This window comes from Furipterus horrens, unplaced genomic scaffold (assembly GCF_987537825.1).
Source record: "Furipterus horrens unplaced genomic scaffold, mFurHor1.1.pri manual_scaffold_11, whole genome shotgun sequence".
In the NCBI taxonomy this organism is placed as follows: Eukaryota; Metazoa; Chordata; class Mammalia; order Chiroptera; family Furipteridae; genus Furipterus; species Furipterus horrens.
In genome coordinates, this window is record NW_028327181.1 from 91,197,359 (window position 1) to 91,210,027 (window position 12,669).

General features: G+C 55.2%; 1 protein-coding gene across 1 annotated transcript in view; it reads right to left on the minus strand.

Annotated features, from left to right (window-relative positions):
• The window catches only part of CACNG4 (calcium voltage-gated channel auxiliary subunit gamma 4), a 49,981-nt gene extending 37,546 nt beyond the window's left edge, over nt 1-12,435 (minus strand). The window contains exon 1 of the mRNA XM_090290687.1: nt 12,191-12,435. Within this exon, the coding sequence (XP_090146813.1) occupies nt 12,191-12,410 (220 nt within the window). The 5' untranslated portion in view covers nt 12,411-12,435. The remainder of the gene's footprint in view (nt 1-12,190) is intronic.
• Nucleotides 12,436-12,669: the final 234 nt, after the last annotated feature.

Here is a 12,669-nt window from a genome sequence, read left to right on the forward strand (position 1 = left end):
TTCCTCTGAGATCCATCCTCACTCTGGGACCCCTTCCCATTGCTCTACATGCAGGGCGTTCTTGGGGTTAGCAAATGAGGATGACGACCAGGCACTGAACACTTGATTCCAGCCCAATCGAAGCACTGACATCCCATCTCGGCTCCTGCCAACAAGTCAGCACAGGTATTTGCTAACACCCCCTTTCTGCAGAGAAAGCAACTAAGGCTCAAACGAGGTGAAATGACTGGCTGAAGGGCCACAGCTAGTAGGAGGCAGAGCCTGGGTCCCCACCCCGCATCGCTCTGGGATCTGGACCCTCCACCACCATCTCCGCCACCATGTCCTCTCCCAGATGCCACTCACAAGCGCTGCTGTGTATTTCAAGTCCAAGCCGAGGCAGGTGGGCGGAGCCGTGCACGTATTTCCTGCTTGACCCTCCTGAAGCCCCTGAGACAGGTCTCGTTAGCATCCCTCCGCGGAGACCCTGACACCTTGTGCTCTGCTCTGCTGCCCGTCTTTCTCCTGCGGGTTCCCCTTACCCAGAGAATAAGTTCCCCAAGGGTTCTCCGCCCACAGTGCCCAGCACGAAGCCAGGCGCTCAGCAGGAGCCCCACACATGCTTAACAGTGACAATTTTAAGTAACACTGTTATCCAGGCAGCCCCTGGCTCTGTGCGGTGTTCATGGTGGGCCTGGGAAAGAACAAGGGAGGTGAGGTCTGCTCCCAGCACCCACTTCTGCTCCCCACCCCAGCCGCCCATTTCTGTGCAGCCTCAGGACCCTCGAGGCCACCCCTTCCCCCAGTCCCAGCTTCCTTGGCCCATTCTTCTAATCAAACCCCTTTCTCAGGATAGAGCAGGACACCCGGGAACAGCCACCTCATTTGCGGGGTGCAGTACAGAATGAAGATGTGGGTCCCCTCATCCCAACATGATTAAGAACTTCCAGGTATGGCAGGAGCTCATTAAATGACGCACAAGGTCCAATTGCACAAGTCTCAGGCCCGTGACTATGGCCTTGGTGACAACGGCCATTTTACATCCTTTAAACATGACCTGTTACTGTGGTCTGAAGTTTTCTAGGGCAGTCTTGATTTTAGATGTTCTGGATACCCCCCCTGCTCCCCTACCTCCTCCAAAAAACTAGGGATGCCAACATTCCAGGACCTCAGTAATACCTCTTGTATTGCCTCTTATACTGACAACAGAAAATCTGTCACTTGTTCTTTTGTCTAGAGTGTTGTTTCAGAAAACACAAATGCCACAGTGCCATTTGTCCCATGGGGGAACCCAAGGCACTGGGGTTCAACTTCCATAGCCTGAGGTCTCCTCACAAGGGGGAGACGCTTTCATCCAGCCCGCAGGTGACTCCCACACCTGTGTCCCCTGGCCAGCCCTGCCTCAGCATTGTAGCAAGGGGTGGTCCCCCGACCCTGTGCCTGCAGCCCATCCAAACACGAGCTCTCCTGTCCCCTGGCCTCAGACCACTCCTCCTTGGTCCTGTGTCTTGGGGAATGGCTCCATTGTCTGGAAATGTCTATCATTATATCCACTCATATCCATTTTACAGAAGAGAAAACTGAGGCTCAGAGAAGCTAAGGAATTTGCCCAAGGTCACAGAGCTAATACAGGGTAGAGCATGATTCCGATGCAGATCTTTGCCCACCCCCTCCCACAGCATCTGTCCTCTTAACCATCCCACAGACTTGGTTCAGATATCACCTTTCCTGACCCTGTCCTAGACAGAGAAGCTCCTGGTGGGAGAAGTCAGGAGCACGGGCGGGGCTTCGTAGATGAGGGGGCTGAGCCTGACTTTATCACAGGTGGCTGTGGTCCCATGGAAAGGTATTGAGCTGGGGAATGATGGGATCTGATTTATATTTTTTAAGATCCTTCTAGCTATGGTTGAAGGGCTAGCATGGGGGTTGGGGGCAGAAGAGAGAGCAGGGTCATCTGAGGCTGCTGCCAGCACACGGGTCCTTGCTGTGGTGTCAGAGTGAAAAGAGGCCAAGCCGACCGTGTTTCCAAGAAATGAGCCTCAAGTCCCCTCTGCAGTACGTACCTCGGTGCTTCTCACAGCACTTACCCAAGTATCACCTCATTGGGTTTTCACACAACAGGGAAGGAAGGGGGAGAGGCCAGGGATGAAAGGAGGTCAGAGGGAGATGGAGGATGGAGGGCGGGGTGAGAGAAGGGTGGGGGGAAGGACAGGGATCATTTGCCAATCTGACAGCCAAGCAAACCGAGGCTCTAGGAGGTTAAGGGATAAGCAGACGATCGTCCAGATGGTTAGTGGCTGAATCAGGACCAGGCCACAGGGCACACTCCTGCCCCCTGACCCCCTTTATCATGGCTCGTATCCCTCAACACCGGAGTTCACAGTGGTAGCCTCAGTGCCTGCCAGGGAAGGGGATGAGGGGACACGTGGCCTGCGTGGCTGCCATCACCACCCCAGGCGCAGCCTTGGTGCTACACCCTATTTCAATGAACTGACAGCTCTCTGGTTCCGATTTCACAGTTCATAGAAGCCATTCGGAGTGGGTTGGCCTCTGAGAGGTGAGGAGACAGAGCCATGTTCTCCACTTGCCTGGACATCCCCAGGGAGGCGCAGCTTCTCCAGTCCCAGACCCTGGAGGTCAGTGGGCAGACCTGGGGCCTCACTCAGCTCAGCTACAAAGGTCAGGCCACTTAATTCTTCTGGAAAACTTCCAAGTTTCAGGAAACGTGGAAATGGGAAGAAGGCAGCCACATACATATCTACAAGGTGCCAGGCACCATGGGGGTTAGTCTGCTGTTTTTTTCCTATAACCTTGACAACAATCCCAGAGTTTGATTCAATGATGCTTCTATTTTATAATGAGGGTAAGGGAGTCCAGAGAGGTTAAGTAATATGTCTGAAGACACACAGCTGACAAGTGGCAGAGTCTGGACTCAAACCCAGGTCAGTGTGACTTCAGTGCAAGGCTGTCTGGGGCTTCCATGTAGACTCATGGGGGCTGGAAAGAGTGAGCTGGGACAGCATCCAGCCCGTTTCCCCAGGGAGAGTAGGTGACAGAGAGGCTGATGGCAGGTTTAACAGGGAGTCCAGCCATTTTTAGTGACTTGGTTTTCTCCGAGGCTCTGGAGCTGGGCTTGAGTCAAGAAACTCCCCTCAGCCTTTCCACACTCTTTCAGAGATGGGGCAATGGCAGGGAGGAGAGACCCATAAACAGCATTTGCTGAGCATCCCCACCTGGCCTCGGTGGGCTTGACAAGGTAAGAGGCACAGGGGTTAGGATGATAACAGGCACCTTGCTTCAAGAGACAAAAATGCTCCAGGAGGCGGAGGAAGGAGCTGGGGTTGGCTTTATGGGGGAGGTGGCTTGAAGGATGGATAGCAGTTTAGGGGGGTGGGTAGATGTGAGGGTGATGGAGAGGTTCTAATATTTGGGGGACCAAAAACAATCAGAGGACTTTTCAGACTCAAGCACATCTCTGGCTCCAGGACCCAACAGGGGGGCTCCCTGGCCCCTTCCTGGCTCCAGGGCAGTGGGAGGGGAAGAGGGCACCTGATGCCAAGGCCAGGCATAGCTGAGTGTGAGGTCACACCCTGCCATCCTCCACCCAGCAGAGAGCCTGGGGTCTTTGCAAAGGTCCTGGGACTTCACTGGGTGTGTGTGGGGGGTCTGTTGGACCCCAGGCCCGTCCTGACCCAGTAGAGACATCGGGAGCCCTGGAAATACAAAGGGGCAAGAATGGCTAGCCCCTGCCAGATGGCTGCTCGGCAGTGGATGACCTTCGGGCCTCCCTCGCAGCCCCCGCGGGCTGGAGTTTGGCAGCCAAGTTCCTCATCTGGCTCCTGGCCTACACCCTGGAACTTGGTGGAATATAGTGGCCAACACAGTCCCGATCCCCAGAGTGTTCTCCAAAAAAAACGCTCCTACTCTGGAGGTGTGTGCTGGATACTTTCACATTTACTGCCTCACTATCCCATTTTTCAGACACGTGAGCAACAATTCAGAGAGGTTAAGTGACCTGCTCAAAGCTACACAGCTACTTTGCAAAACTGGGATCTGAACTCAAGTGTTTTCTCCCCCAGCCTTGGCCTCTTTCCTCTCCCCCTTGCTGCCTTTTCAACAAAGTCCATTTAAATGTGATAGACTGTCTCATGTCTAAGGTGTCACGCACAAGGAGTTGGCTTCTCTTGGGCATCAGTTTTCTTCTGTTATCTTTACATTGTAACTCTGATATGTGACCAGTTCTTCCCTCTTGCCCCGCCCCCGGGAAACTCACAGACAAATCCGTGGCCCAGCTCTGGCAACTCACTCAGCCTTTTGTGCACTAACCAGACTCAACCTTCATCTATTTGCTTAATTTTATTTTATCTTCCCTCGCAGTCCCTCACCTGTTTTGTTACTTATTTTTTCCCTTCCTTTCTTCGTTGCCTTTTTCAGTTGGAGGAAAAAGAACAAACAGAGTAAAATCATATGATGTAATTTTCGCAACTTTGAGAAGTTTTTTTCACATGAAGAAACTAATACTTTAGGAAAAAAGTGTCCTTGGTCTGGTCCCAGGTCCTGCCTTGCTGTTCAGAAAAGATGGTCTTGTGTGGCACTGTCCAGGGCACCACAAGGGGGGCTCCAGCGTAGGTCTCAGTGGGTCCTGCCTGGCCTGTCTCTGGGGGTAGAAGCTGTCTGCTATCTTTTTGCAGCTGTCCCCAGGAGAGCCACCCCACATGCACACTTCCTTGTTGGAGGACAGGTTAGCTGGGATGGATGCGATGAGCCGCCACAGACAAAGGCCCGCAGGGAGTGAGTTTCCTTGTCTTCCTGCATTTCTTGCTGCTCACCCCGCGCTACGGTGGTGGCTTCCTGTCCACCCTTTACCCAGGTGCTCACTCCAGGGGAGGCAGCCCCACCTCCACTTCTGCTACTGGCTGTGTTCCCAACAAGCTGTGTGACCTTGGGTGGGTCACTCTGCCTCTCTGGGCTTCAGTCCCCTGTGCTTGCAGTGTGAGAACTGGGTCATTTCAGCAGTTTGCCTCCCCAGTGTGGACACATGATGGGCTGGCAGTCACAGACAGGGTGAGCTCGGTCACTTACAATTCATACTCTTTTTTTCTAAACGTTAAAAAAATTATTTTTTCGATTACAGTTGACATTTAATATTATTTACGATTACTTTCAGGTGAACAGCACAGTGGTTAGACAATCATACAGTTTACAAAGTGGTCCCCCTGATATTTCAAGTACCCACCTGACACCATACATAGTTATTACAATATTATTGACTGTATTCCCAATGCTATACTTTATGTCCCTATGACTCTTTTGTAACTGCCAATTTGTATTTTTTTACCCTCCCCCTTTTTCCTCCAGCCCCCCAAGCCCTTCCCTTCTGGCAACCATCAGTACCATTCACTACTCTTAAGAAAGGAAAGCAATGGGGCACCATCTATGTCTCCAGTCACCTCGAGCAGATGCCAGGTCAACCCATGAGCAGAGATGCTCCCCCCACTCGATTCCATGTGCTTTCTAGAAGGAAGAAGAAACAAGTGGCATCCCTACCCACTACCAGGAACCAGGTCTGCTCCTGCCCCCTCAGAGCAATGGTTCTCCACGTGGGGGGGGGGGAGGCGCTTTGCTCCCCCAACACTGGGGGACATTTAACAATGTCTGCAGATATTTTTGGTGGTCACAACTTGGTGGGCAGGATGGGGGTGCTTCTGGCTTCTAATGGAGAGACGCCAGAGATGCTGCTACCCTTCCCACAACACAACACACAAAGAATGGCCTGCGCCAGAGTGTCACTAGTCCTGAGGCTGAGATACCGTGTCCTGTCGTGAGGGACAGTTGATGCTGAACCTACATGCCTCGGTGTACTTATGATCCTCCTGAGTTATGCTGTAGGTACTTTCTGGCACTCCTTGGCTGTGGAGGTGCTGGGTATCAGTGTCCAAACCTGGGGACTCTCATGGGAACACTCTTCATTTCCTTTCCCAATCCTGTTCCTCCATCTCCCCAGTTTGGACATGACACTGCCAAGCTGCCAGCTGCCAGAGCCCCAAATCCAGGCAGTTGTCCGTGATTTGTCACCTCTCCACCCGCCCTTCCCTCTCCATCTCTGCCGCTGCCTCATGGCCCCAGGTCTCCAGTCCAGTCACCTGCAACAATGTCCAGACAGGTTTCCTGGTGGCCTCCTCTGCTTTCCAGAACCCTCTCCACATGCAGCCACATAATGTTCTAGAGCCATAAATCAGATCCCTTGACCTCCTGCTCAAACCCCTCAAAAGGTTCTTACGTGATCCCACATACAACAAAGCCTCTGCCAGAGCCCTACGCAGAGATGGAGCCCTGCTCTGACCGCCTCCTCCTTGCTGACTCTCCTCCCAGGTTCTTTCCTCCTGGGGCCCTCGGCTTTCCCTTTCCTCTTCCTGGAAGGCCGTCCTCCAGTCCTTCTCCGACAGCCCTTTCCTGTCCCTAGGCTGACAGCATCCCTGCTGTTTTCATCAGAACACTCATTAGTACCCGGAAGTGTCAGCTGCCCCATCAGCATGGCAGCCCCAGGGGAGCAGGGACCCTGTCTGCCCGCGGCTGAGACTCAGAGCCCCCCGTGTCTGACACAGAGCCGGGGCTCAGCCCGCATGTGCTGCATGAAGGAGTGATGCACAAAGGAATGAGTAGAAGCAGGCTTGGCAGGCAGGTGACTTAGACCCCTATTGTGTCTTAGAAAGAAAGGTTGAGAGCTGGTGAACTCAGTCATTTAGAAGGATCTCCCAGCTGGAAACCCCCCACCCCCTTTCTACCAGCCCAAGACAAGGCCGCAATGGACGTGGTTCACTGGAAGCTCTGGGTGGGCACTCTCTGGGGCGTGTGTTAAGAAGTCAGATGAGGAAACAAGGCCCACAGGCCCTCCTCCACAGCTCAGTGAGGTGACACCATTGCCTCCCTTCCCTCTGGACCCTGGATCTGAGGACCTAAGGTCCCTACGACTCTGCACTTCCATGACTATGGGCTGGACCCTCCAGAATCCTGGCCTTCTGAGGAGACGCACACAGGACACTTCATTAAAAGAGCTGCTGGTTTCCTCTTGAGCCTTTCTGAAGCCTCAGACACGGGGATCCTGCTCTGTGAGGGGGCCATTACAGTCACATCACAGGATGGGGTCCACCAAGATCCCCAGCTTCTTCTCACTAAGTCATGGGGCTCCAGTTAAAAGCAGCTAGTTTTTTTCTTACGAGAAAGACAAGGGAGTGAAGAACAAAGGAGGGTGGAGAGAAGGAGCAGGGCCTGAAGGAAAGGCAGACACGAGGAGGGACTGCCAGGGCCCCACCCGGAATGACTGGAGAGTGGGCACCAGTTGTAAAGCAGGGACAGAATGTTTGTGTCCCCTCGAAACCCATATGTTGAAGCTCTAACCCCAACAGTCTTGGAAGTGGGGCTTTGGGGAGGTAACTAAGTGGAGATGAGCCCATGAGGGTGGGGCCTCATGATGAGACTGGTGCCCTGATAAGAAGAGACCATGTGAACACAGTGAGAAGGTGGCTGCCTGCAAGCCAGGAAGCGAGCTGTCACAAGGAGCTGAACCAGCCAGCACCCTGATCCTGGCCACCCATCCTCCAAAACGGTGAGAACTAAATGTCTGCTGTTTAAGCCCCTGCGTCTATCATAACTTGTTATGGCAGCCCAAGCTAATTAATACAACACCCTTCCCAAATCTGGGTGGTTCAGAAAAAAAAAAGGCACATCCCCTGGCGGGTGGATGCCTGGCTGCTCTGTTCACGCTCAGCCAAGGTCCCGACGGCGGAGGCATCCTAATCCTCAGCAGCAGTGGCCATCCTAAACCTCATTTTCTACACCTATAAAAGGCAGATAATTAATATCTACCTTGAAGTGTTGTTGACAATTACACAGACTAACCTGACGTCTTGCATGAAGGTCTTCTGCGTGTGAAGGCTGTTATTATTAACACTAGAGGGCAAAGGGGGAGGGGTGGGGGGAGGCCTGCGTGGCTGCTGTCACCCCCCAGGGCCTGACTGATGGGCTGTCTTGGGGTTACTGCAAGAGAAAGTGAAAGTGAACACAGACAGGAAAGGTTCCCCCAGCCCAGTGGCTGGCCTGGAGCAGGTGGAGAAAGAATTCGTATTTGGCTCGAACCCTCTCTGAATGGGCCAAAGTTAGAGCTGCCTGCTGACCTGCTGTGAAAGGTTTCCAAGCGATGAAAGAGTGAGCCCTGGGGAGTCACTGATGGCTATCTTCCCCCTCTGCAACCCCCACTCCTCTGCGTACCATGGTGTGAATGAAGTCTGGGTACACTGGTGTGAGAGATGCTGCCCAGGTGAGGAAGGTGAGCGTGATTGGGACAAAGGAACCTCTGACTCTCAGGGTCCAGAATCTTCCCACACTTTCTCTGGCTAGTACCCATGTCAGAGCTGGCACAAAGCAGGCACAGGGGCCACTCTGGCATCGAGGCTGCCATCTTAAGGCTCTGAGCTGTGGGTGGGCTGGGGACAGTATCATCTATGGGTGACATGGGGGATATGGGAGGGACAGGGTGCTGCCGAGGCTGAACTTTGCCAGGACTGTTGATTCTGGGGCCACAGCTCTCCGCATGGCAGCAGAGGGACTGGGTGCCTCTTGGAGCCTGGCCACCAGCAGCCCCAGTGAACGCTCGGGAGCTGACAACAGGCATGGGGGCTCTGACATGTTGACAGGAGCTGCTGTCATCGGGGCCCCAAGTCTCCTCTTCCCTCCTTGTTTCCACAAGTCTTCTGTCCCTAGTAGACAGCTATTGCTCCAGAATGCTAGTTGACATTCTATAGCTTGTCTAATTCCAAGAACAAATGTTGGTAGGCGATTCCTTTGACTGAAAAGTTTGCGAAGATTTATTACTGCTGTATGTCCGCAGCCTTGGGCTGAGTGTCACCAAAAACACAGAAAAGAATAAGTGGGGGTCTTGGGGATGGGGGGAGCAGATGATCAGGACAGGCTAGTCCAGAACATGGGGGAAGAAGAGAGAGATGGAGGGAGGGAGGAAGGGAGAGAGAAAGAGAGAGAGAGAGAGAAACACAGGGACAAAGACAGAAGTAGACAGAGAGGAGAGGAGAGGAGAGAGACCAGAGAAGAGAGAGAGCATGCACTATGCAATTATTTGTATATCAATCGTATCTTCTCACTTCTAAATGCCTTCATGCCTGCGTAGTCAAGTACTTGGTTCTATTTTTAATGGCAACGCAGGAGCTGTTTGGGATAGGGCAGGATGATATGATGGGAAGAGCTCTGTTGTCAGACACAAGCTCAAATCTGGCCCTGCAGCCTCCTACCTGGGGGCCTTTGGGCAAGAGCCTCACCCTCTATGAGACTGTTTCCTGTCTGCAGATGAGGGGAAGACAGCGCCCTCTCAGGGCCATTGTGATCATGCCACATGGTAGCATGCACGAGGCTCTGGGCACCTGTCCAACAAAAGGGCAGAAGGGGAAGACCCGGTTTTGGGTGAGGGGAGGTGGCAGCAAGAGGCTGGGGTGACGCCAGACCTGGTGGGGCTTGGGGCAGCACCCAGCTGCGCTTCTGCACGCAGCCCTTTGCGTACAGAAAGCTGGGCTGGCCTGACCCAGCAACGTCATTTACGGGAAGCAACCAGGAAACCGAAGCTGCTGTTTGTGAGTTGCCAGTGAACCCTTCAGAGTCCTGCCGTCACAACTGGCGCTTTGTTAGCTGCCTGCTGCAGTATTCCTTCCGTTCCTGCTCAGAGGTTTGATCTTGTGTCTCTCTTTTTTTCCACGTAATTCTTTGGGGCACTTTGTTAGCAAACAGGTAGAAATAATGCATTTTACACACAAACGCCACCCACCACTGAGGTGACTGGGCCTCTTCATGCTCCCAGGGAGTGGCCTGGGGTTAATGTGTTGTCTGCGTCTCAGCCCTGACACTTGCTGGCAGCTGGTGGCATCATGGATGTCAGATGGCTGTCAGACCCTGCGATGTGCTTTTATGAGACAAGCTGGCTGTTTCCACACAGGTCGAGGGATTGTCATGATTCTAGCCTTGACAAGGAACCCTGAACCAGCTTTCTCAGACCTAGGTTGGTCCAAGGATGTTCTAGCTCTGGGAGGTGGCCTGGCTTGGCCCTCAAACCCTTGACGTGTCTGGGGGATGACAGAGGCATTGGTGAAGTTCCCCCAGATGGCAATTTTCCACACTCCCTCTGCCAGGAAAGCCAGCTGCCCAGAGCTCGGGAGTTTCTTGATGAACACATCAATCCTCATTAAGATGAGGAATTAATAAAGGAGGCATTAAAGCCACTCTGCACAGGCCAGGCTTGCTGGTGTGGAGGTGGTCCAATTTCCACTGGGAAACTGGAAGGCCTGGGTTTCACGTGTGTGTTTGGGTGGTGACAGTAACAGGAGTTACTTTTGCCACGTGGACAGCGCCCAGTGGAGCCTGTAAGGTGGGCACTGCAGCCCCTGCTCTGTGTCTAACTCAGATGTCATGGCAGGTAGTGACGTGGGTACATTCCCCAAGTGAGAGGAGTAGGTGCTCGTGATCTGAGCAATTGCACACCAAAAATGATGTTTTTCAAAAGAAAAGAGGAAGGTGTGATCGTGGGCCCACTGATCCTTTGTGCAGCTGTGTTTCCCAAACCATTAATTGCACATTGCTGCTCCCGGAAGACTCCACTTACCCCCGGCATTAAGCTCCAAATTGCAAAGGGCAAAGCAACCTAGTATGGGAGAGCATGTGGGGGGCAGAGGTGGGCAGGATTCTAGAGGAGAACAGGCGGGGTCTAGGAGAAGAGAAAGGGGACACGTTGGACCTCACCAAGCCTACCCAGCTTTACAAAGCCTCTTTATAGATGACTCCAAATGTGGCCAGAAAAAGGCCATCGTTTTAAGCCAACTTCCACCAAGATCCAGCCATGCTAAACTATTTGCAGGGACTGTCACTGAGGTAAGGGAGGCTAGCTGTGTGGGAGAACTTCCTGAAAAAACCGAGGGGTGGAGTTAACACATGGGAAAAAGGTTACAGAAAAACAAAGACGAAATTCTATCCAAGGATGTTTGAAAGGAACGCTCTGCCAACTTCCCCCATCTCCATTTTAAAGCCAAGACCAAGCAGCAGACCTATCCACAACCTGACTGGGACCACATGGTCCCTCCACAGCCACCTGTTAGTATGAGTTCCGCAGCCGGTCGGGCAAGCACCCGGGAGGCGCTGAAGTCGGGTGCATTTCGCCATTGGAGTCGTCCGGGTCCCTCCCCCGGAGGAACTGGTCCCCACAGTCCCAAGGCACCCGATTCCGGCCCCTAGAGGCATTCCAACCTTACACTCAGACTTGCACTCGGCCTCTCGGTGCAACGGGGGTCGAGGCGCGCCGCCTCTCCTGCCCTGATGGGTGGCCACGCCCTTCCCAGGCCTTTCTCGGTCCGCGGGTCGCCCCGGCGCACCCCAGTTCTCCATCGAGCTCTCCCGCAGCCTCCTTGCCTAGGGACCACCACGGAGAGCTCGCTGCCCCAGTCAGGGGAGACCGGGTGTCGTTCCCCTTCCCTTCTCGCCGAGAAGACAGGAGGGAAGAGTAGGGGGTGGAGCAGGGTCTTGGTTGCCTCAGGTTCCAGTGACCTGGCTCCCCTAGACCCGCTGGGAGCCCAGCCCCCACCCCCACCCTCAGCCCTCGGCCAGGGCCTGGAGCTAGAGCTGAGCGGTCCTAGCGTTCCCGCCCCCGGTCGCCCCGCCCCAGGATGGCCAGTTCCCATAGCAATCGCAGAGACACCGGTTGCCAAGCAACCCCTCCCCCTCCACCTTCCCCTCCTCTCCGGTCCCCTCTCCACTCCAGCCTCCTCCCGCCCGGTAGCTAGCCTCCACCTCCCCGGGGGGCACCGGCGCGGTCCCTCGGGATCACCCTGATGTCCGGCTGCGCGCGTGCGCGCGCGTGAGTTTCAGTGTGTTTCATTATGTCTGTGGGCGAGGGGGTGTGCATGTGCTAGTGAAGAGTTTGTAGGGCAGGTGTGTTGGGGGGTCCCCAGACAGGAGACCCCGAGCTGGTACACAGCTGGCCGAGAGGGGACCCGCCCGCCCGCTCTGGCTCCTTTGTGTCTCACGCGGAGCCAGTGCCGCGCCCACCCTCTTCCCTGCCGGCGCCCCGGACAGGCGGTGGTGGTGGTTTGTGTGTGTGTGTGTGTGTGTGTGTGTGTGTGTGTGTGTGTGTTGGGGATGGGGGTGCCGGGGTCGGCCGTACCTTCGATGCAGCACACCCGCCACAGCCCCGAGTGGGTGAGGTCGCCGCGGGCGCGGCGGGGCGGGGGCCCGTCGTCCATGGTCAGGTTGCTGCTGTTGCAGATGTGCGCGCTGGAGTAGAGCCAGTAGTCGGTGCCGATGGCGATGGCCATGAGCGAGAAGGCAGCGAAGGCTCCGGCCGTGGTCAGCAGCAACTGCAGCCCGCGGTCGCATCGCACCATGGTGGGCGCCTCATAGTCCGCCGCCCGCCGGCCCGGCCCGCCGCGCCCGCCCGCCCTCCTTTCTCTGCGCGCCGCTCCGGGGCGCCCGGGCTGGGGGGCCGAGGTCCGGGGGGCGGCGCCGCGCTGCGCGCTCCGACCCCGCGCCCCGGGCGTTCCTGCACTCCGGCAGCGCCGGGGCTTAAACTCCGAGGCGCAGCGGCGAGTGAGAGCTGCGCGGGCCGCCGGACCCGCTGGTGGCGGCGGCCGGGGGCTCCTCCCT